The 6,951-nt window shown below is 38.8% G+C and overlaps 1 protein-coding gene across 6 annotated transcripts; it reads right to left on the bottom strand.

Moving 5' to 3' along the window:
* Positions 1-256: 256 nt before the first annotated feature.
* LOC133916214 (CBL-interacting protein kinase 31-like) lies at positions 257-6,225 on the bottom strand. Of its 6 annotated transcripts, XM_062359791.1 has the most exons (16): positions 6,098-6,205; positions 5,903-6,014; positions 4,080-4,327; positions 3,180-3,242; positions 2,965-3,036; positions 2,725-2,832; positions 2,551-2,631; positions 2,381-2,434; positions 2,167-2,292; positions 2,003-2,092; positions 1,599-1,721; positions 1,397-1,507; positions 1,146-1,259; positions 930-986; positions 774-848; positions 257-670 (listed from the first exon to the last, which is right to left on the bottom strand). In XM_062359791.1, exons 3-16 carry the CDS (start codon positions 4,269-4,271, stop codon positions 587-589), a joined length of 1,350 nt encoding a protein of 449 aa, XP_062215775.1. In that variant the 5' UTR covers positions 4,272-4,327; positions 5,903-6,014; positions 6,098-6,205; the 3' UTR covers positions 257-586. The 6 variants fall into 6 exon arrangements, with proteins under 6 accessions (XP_062215775.1, XP_062215774.1, XP_062215776.1 ...); XM_062359790.1 differs by lacking the exon at positions 5,903-6,014 and having other exon boundaries at positions 6,098-6,225; XM_062359792.1 differs by lacking the exon at positions 5,903-6,014 and having other exon boundaries at positions 4,080-4,324; positions 6,098-6,219.
* Positions 6,226-6,951: the final 726 nt, after the last annotated feature.

Genomic DNA, 6,951 nt, shown 5'->3' with positions numbered 1-6,951 from the left:
ATCCGCGACTCCTTCGCAAGATGCGTTCATAATGAGGTAAGCTAACCATTCAAAAACCTCCATTTCCACAGCTCCAGCTTCCGATTACTGCAGCATTTCATTTTTCGCTTCTCAATTACCGTCCTCCTAGCATTCAACATCATCGACAAGGACCGGAACACAATCTGGCTATGTTCATTGTTCACCTCATACATGTCCAAGCATCTTCCGGACCATAATATAAACTTCGGAATCATTACGAATAATCTCCCCAGAATAAAGAAATTTTAGGGGACTGTAATTGAACTGACAAATAGGTACTCCAATACATTATCTGATTCTGCTATTACGACCCTACAATACAGCCTTGTGGCTCCCATTCCATCTGCTTCCAGATCATAAATTGAACCAAAGAACTCGTCGATAAGCTCATCTGCAACAGCCTTCACGACCGTTGTTTCATCGGAGCTTATCTGCCAACAAATCAAGGAACCAACGAACGAACTTGTTTGCAAAACCGACTCTGCAATGAACACCAATCATCCCGAGGAGAAACTATGTACAAGGAAAGCTAGCGCCGGCTTGTGAAAGTTCAGAAGAAGCCGCTTCATGCCACCACGCTGTTACCGTCGACCTCACCATCGCACTTCCACACAACATCCTTCAGTTGGGTCGACAGAGTTCTGTAGAACTGTTGCACAACACAATTAATTTGGGTACAATGCATCAATGCCTCAGTTCATAGAGAACTGCTTAGAGAAGGATGATATGGCAGAATTACTTGAGCCCAGTACCTTTTGAAACTCCAGAGTATCCCCATTTGCTTTCTTGAGCTCAACAACGTGTAGGGATGGGGCTATTTGAAAAACCTAAAGGTTGTCACAAAAAAATCTTAATGGGTGATTGTTCTTCAACGTTTACACTGTTTGCTAACGTGGGTTTTCATTTACCTCAGTTGCAACATTCAGATTGCCTTTTCTACCTGCCTTTGGGTTTTCCATCCGCATCTGGAAAGAAGAAACAAAAAACTTATTAGGACTTGAAGTATGGAAGATGGTAGTAAGATTTTATTTTCCTAATAACTTCGACATTCATGACAAATTCTACACCATAGGTTGAAAGTAGGGAGAAGTACTGTATATGCAGACTGTAATCAACAGGAATACCTTGTATTTTCTCTTCTGAATGTCAAATCCAAGTGGCTTTGCAGCCTCTTCAATCTTGGTGATGATTTCCTTTGGAGGACATTGCGAGGTGAATCTTGTCTCTCTTTTATACTCCTGTCAAAAGAAAGAAAGAAAGAAAGAAGCTCATTGTAGATATGTAGTTTCTAAAATATGTTTTAATTAACAAGTAGGTAGTAAAACATGGAAACCTAACATTGACAATGTAAGAAGAAAACAGAATTATTTCGGACCTTCTTTGCCTCAAACAAATTGTCTAGATTCAGTCCTTGGTTCAGTGAAATCAGTTCAAATGCATTCATTGAGGTTGGCTGATCTTCAGTTTCCTCTTTCACATGCTGGTCCTGGTAAACATATCAATCGCGTACAGTCAATCACTTAATTCCTACTGTAAAGGGCTAAATATCTTAACAACAACAGGTCCATTTGACTCACTTCTGAGTCTCCAAAAGCAGCATCAACATCATCCAAGCTAATTTGGTATTTCTCATCAAAAACAGGAGGCTTGTATCCCTTTTTGAACCAAGGATCTTCCAGTATCTCAGGAATGGTGATCCGCTGGTTGTCATTCAAAAACAACAAAAAGGCAGCTGAGTTGGGATTTCACAAATACTTCTCAAAGTTGAAATATTAATGAAAATTAAAGACTCACTAAAAAAAATAGTTCAAGGTTGTGCAGGAATAGCATTTGTAGTGTGAAAGACCTGTCTATGTCATAGACACATAGTAGCTGTATATTTTAAATTATCACTTGCGCATTATTCTTACAGTTTCCATATATGGTTAGCTAATATAGGGCTCATTTCAACAACTTTGCTCCAAAGTTATATGATACTTACAGTTGTAGGATTAGGATCAAGAATTCTGGTAATCAGGTTCTTAGCTCCCGCGGAAAACCAAGAGGGACAGGTAAACTGTGCTTCTGAGATCTGTGATTGCAAAGGGAATATTAAGAGATAATAACAATAACATCATCTTGTTTTTTTTTTCTTTTGTTGCTTACCTTTTTATACAGGGAGATGATGCTTTCATCCTCAAAAGGTAAATACCCGCCAAGAAGAATAAAGAGGATTACTCCACAAGACCAGATATCTGCAGTTGCACCATCATAGCCTCCATCTTCGATCACCTACAAAGATCTACATTAGTTAGACAAACTTGTTTAACTCCAATGCACAATTAAAAAACGATTATTCTATGATAAGAAAAAAAATAACCTCAGGAGCGACATAGTTGGGAGTTCCACATGTTGTATGAAGCAGACCGTCAGCCTTTAGGGTCAAAGGAGAACAATAATATTAGAGTGTAAGAACTGAAATGCAGTCAACAAGAGAACAATATGCAGCTGTTATTGAGAATTTATTGGAACTAATATATCCAATGATACCTTCACTTGGTCGATTAAAGCACTTAAACCGAAGTCAGATACTTTGAGATTCCCAGCACCATCAAGCAACAAATTCTCTAACTGCAAATGCAGGTTACACATAATTATGTCACTTTTCTGCACTTCTGTGCCCATAATTTATTATAGAAGAACGCATGAACATTAAGGCTTTACCTTCAAGTCTCTGTGATACACTCCCCTACTGTGGCAATAATCAACTGCATTGATCAATTGCTGAAAGTATTTGCGTGCTTCATCCTCCTTCAACCTTCCACTAGTGGCCTGATTGTGAAGTTGTTGCATAATAGCAAATAGAATTAATCAAAACATGATTGTGTAGTTTGAATAAATAGTCTACATAGGAAAATATAATTTCAAGCGTTTCAAGCGGATATATGATATAATGGCACCTACAATGATTTCAAAAAGCTCTCCGCCAGTAACATATTCCAGAACAATGAAAATTCTAGCTTTACTTCCCATCACCTGAGATAGAAGACAAAATTTCATCCATCTAGTACCACCAGAGTATAGGCATGAATAAAACATATTTCAGGTACAAAAAGAAACACATTTCCAGACATATGCAGTGATATATCTTGAAACGTAGATAATTTTTTGGAGCTTACCTCATACAGCTGAACAACATTAGGATGCTTTACTAACTTCATAGTACAAATTTCGCGTCTAATCTGCATTGAATTTAGGATGGTATCAGCATAGAGATATCAAGTACATAGTTCCAATCTTAAGGGGAAAAACACAGAGCATGAGGCATTCCCTATATGAGGAGAATATTAAAAAAACATTTAAGATTTCACCATGGATTTTTCGACTAATGAAAGTTTTTGTCCAATAACTATATGGTTAGGAGTAAAAAGAATAGTGAAGTCAACTAAAGAAAAACTGAGGACATGGGCATCCAGTAGGGCACTGAGGGGAACATATATTTAATTTTCACAAAGTGCAGACAGAAACTGGAAACAGCACAAGGCACGAGGAGAACATACTAGGTTGGTAGTATGACTTCAACCGGAAGATCACCATGTGGATATATCTCGAGGTCATGCAAATATGTAGACAAAAAATCATTTCTTAATTGAAGTTACATATTCCTATGCTCCCATGCTGACACGGCAACGCCCAAGGAAGAAAAAATATTTCTCCCCGTTGCTCCTTTGATACAAAGATGCAAGTGATGGCAGTGGACTTTGACAAAAGAAAAGCAGATTGCAATCACGCACGCGACCAAGAAGGTTTGAACTGTAAGCTTTTTCCTTTTGGGTTTCCTAACTGGACAAAAGATATCATCGGTTGACTGTTAGCAATGATGATAAGATTGGCTGTATGGTAGACTGAACCTTTTACCATTTATGAAAGTGATATACGGCTTATGGAGAAAGCATAAGACTTTTAACCACGGTATTTCTGATTAACTGAATTTTGATCTATGGATCATGATATGGACAGATAAAAGAGATAACAAGAAACTAGTGCGTGGTCTTAGAAAGGAATTGCCTGATACTGACCTGTTCAACTAATCTGTGCTTCTGAACCTTCTCCTTATCAAGGATTTTGATCGCAACAGGTTCATTATTTTCAGTGTTCTTCGCAAACCGGACCTTTGCGAAGGTTCCTTCCCCAATAGTGCGTCCGAGCTCATACTTCCCAACACGGCGCTTCACCTTTGGTGACAATGCAGCTCTCTTAGCCCTATACATCTTCCAAGAAATGAAGGTTCCTATGAACCTTTAAGCTATTCTTCACACCCCCGCTACTATTCAATGAACCAGTCCTTGAATTAGTATCTTGAAAAATTAGCCATTCAAATGCGTAGACAAGCTCACATAAGCAAATGAAAGAAAACACGAAAAGAACCAGAATTAGATGACATGTAAGTATCATTTTGAGTGAATCTGATGGCAAATTTGGAGAAAATTGAGGTAACATGACAGATGATACAACGCTCTAATACTTGATTATCCTATTCAAAGGAAGAACTAGATCACTTTAAGTATGTGAGCATGGATCTGATCACACTAACACCATCTTTTGTATAACCTTTAATATCATGGATACTCATAAAATCTATAAATTTTTTACGGTGGTTCAAAATTAATACGAGCCATCTATTTTTAGAGTCCAACGGTTCAGATTAGCCAGGATACTACTCATTTCTCACCGGTAGTATAGGTAGTATATGTAAGTAGTATGGTACTATTAGGGTTATTTTAGGGAGAAAATACGTAGCATGAAAGTAATTAACTACAGTTATATGTCTCTAAATAGAGTAAAATTTCATTACTGTTTTAACATTTTAAATTAGGCATGAGGGTTTATTTGCTACCCATCGGCTAAGGTTAGCGATCCGATGTTTGCGGCATCAATCTTTTTATTAGCAAAAGTATGGTGAATAATTTTAACAAAATTGCCATAATTATTAAAATATCTAATTACGTGGATCGTCGAATTAGATTTATACTAATCCCTACCTCGTTGAGGATCGAGCGCTAGCGCTCAACAGATCTCTCTAAAAGAAATGAACAGAAGAAAAAAAAGAAAATTATTAAATGGCATGTGGATACCGTGCACTGATCCAAATAAACTCCGGAAGTTAGAATGTGAACATCAAGGGCCCCTTTCAATGAACAATAAAAATAAAAACTGGTCGGTAATAAATCACAGACAAAATTAACAAACAATAACAGTTCCTGAGTTCTGCCCATATTAATACACTGTTTCTCAATATTGAGTATTTCCGTTTAATAGGACCAAATAGTGAAACCTTTCAATTCCTAACAATGGAGTAAACAGAGAAGTATATTCTTGTGTCATTCTTTCAGGAAGCAGTTTGTGCGTTCTTTATCAGAAAGCAAAGAGGAGAAGGGGCAGGGGGCAGCCTTCTGCAAATCCTAAATTTTTACTTATCTCGCGAACACTCTACAACACCTGATAAAAATGATATAAAATGACCAGACAACTCCAAAACAGAATGACTCAATCCACTTTGACTTTACCAAAATAAAAAAGGTGGTAAAGACAGAGGCAGCAGCTGCATCAACCAGAGAAAAAAACACATGTGCCTGCAACCGGAAGGCAAAGACCAGCACAAGGGAAGCATTCGAATCCTGGAAACCATATGCACTAGCATGGAGTATGCAAGTACACGCCACATAGGAAACAACCTCCACTTGCTGATTGATATGGGTCAATCAGAACCACAAATGAAAATTTAGCCCAAAAGACACTTTACAGATATGTATTGCCTGAAGAAATAAAGAAAAAAGAGCAAAAGGAGATGTTGGCGTGGAGGGAATGTCACAAATGAGTTGGAAATGGTAGGATTATGCACCTTTCACAGCACAACCCAAATGCCACAAGAAATGAGCTAGCAATTCACAGGAAGTAGTAGCATGTCAACACCTACTCTTTGCCCCCAAACCCATACTTTCAGAACTCTGCATCTAAAAGGAAAAACCAAATGCAAAATTCTTATAGCACAAAACCACGCGAGAAACGGATTCGGGGCTGAGAAACTGAACCTCACCTTCAGCGCAGAGCGGTAACTGATCAGGCGCTCGCAAGAACTCAAGGAGAAGCAAGAACGAGTACAGGTTGTGGGAGGATGTTGTGCAGTGCTGGGGGAGAAACGAGAGGGGTGGTGTGTTATAAAGCGGTGTGGGGGGGGGGGGGGCGATGTGTCATGTCTTGTGTACCTTGTGGGCATGTGGCAACCTGCCAAGAAAGGGACAGGGAGGTGAGCAGCAAAAGTTTGTTTGCTAGGCTTTTGCCACTTCACTGCCCCTTTCGGGTCCGAAGGGCTGCATGGCTGTGTCCTATCCTGTACTTTTATTTTTAGTCACTATTACTTTCTTTTTCTACGGATTGAGAATTAGGAGAAAAACTCCGTTACCCAATTTTACCGTCCAATTTGCACCAAGATTCGTGCTCCTCCGGTGGTCAGAAGCCGAGGTGAGCCGTCTTTGTTTGGGACTTTGTTGGTTTTTGTTTCTCTGAAGCTAGTTTTTAAAATAATTTCTGAGAAGTAAATATTATATTTATTATTAGAAGTCAGAAGCTGGTTACCATTTCATTCATATCAAAAACTAATCTAAAAATAGATTTTCCGTGAGCAATTTTTCAATAGCAGCTTTTAAAAGCAACTTTTTCAAAAGTCATAGCCAAAAAAACATAACGGTGATTAGGGACAGAGGTAGCGGAGATGGCAACCAGTCATTAGAGACTAAGGAGGATGGTGTATAGTGGCAATGGGTGAAGATGAGGTGGGAGGCAGCTCTAGCAGTCGCAGCTGGAGGCGTTGGCTGGTGTGCTTCGTTGGTGAGGCTAGGGAAAGAGACTGTTGGTATGCTCAATGGTGACGATTCTTTGGAGTGAGAGTGG

Source organism: Phragmites australis, chromosome 4 (assembly GCF_958298935.1).
Source record: "Phragmites australis chromosome 4, lpPhrAust1.1, whole genome shotgun sequence".
NCBI lineage: Eukaryota > Viridiplantae > Streptophyta > Magnoliopsida > Poales > Poaceae > Phragmites > Phragmites australis.
The sequence above is the reverse complement of the archived record's forward strand: the minus strand, read 5'-3'. Positions and strand labels throughout refer to the sequence as shown.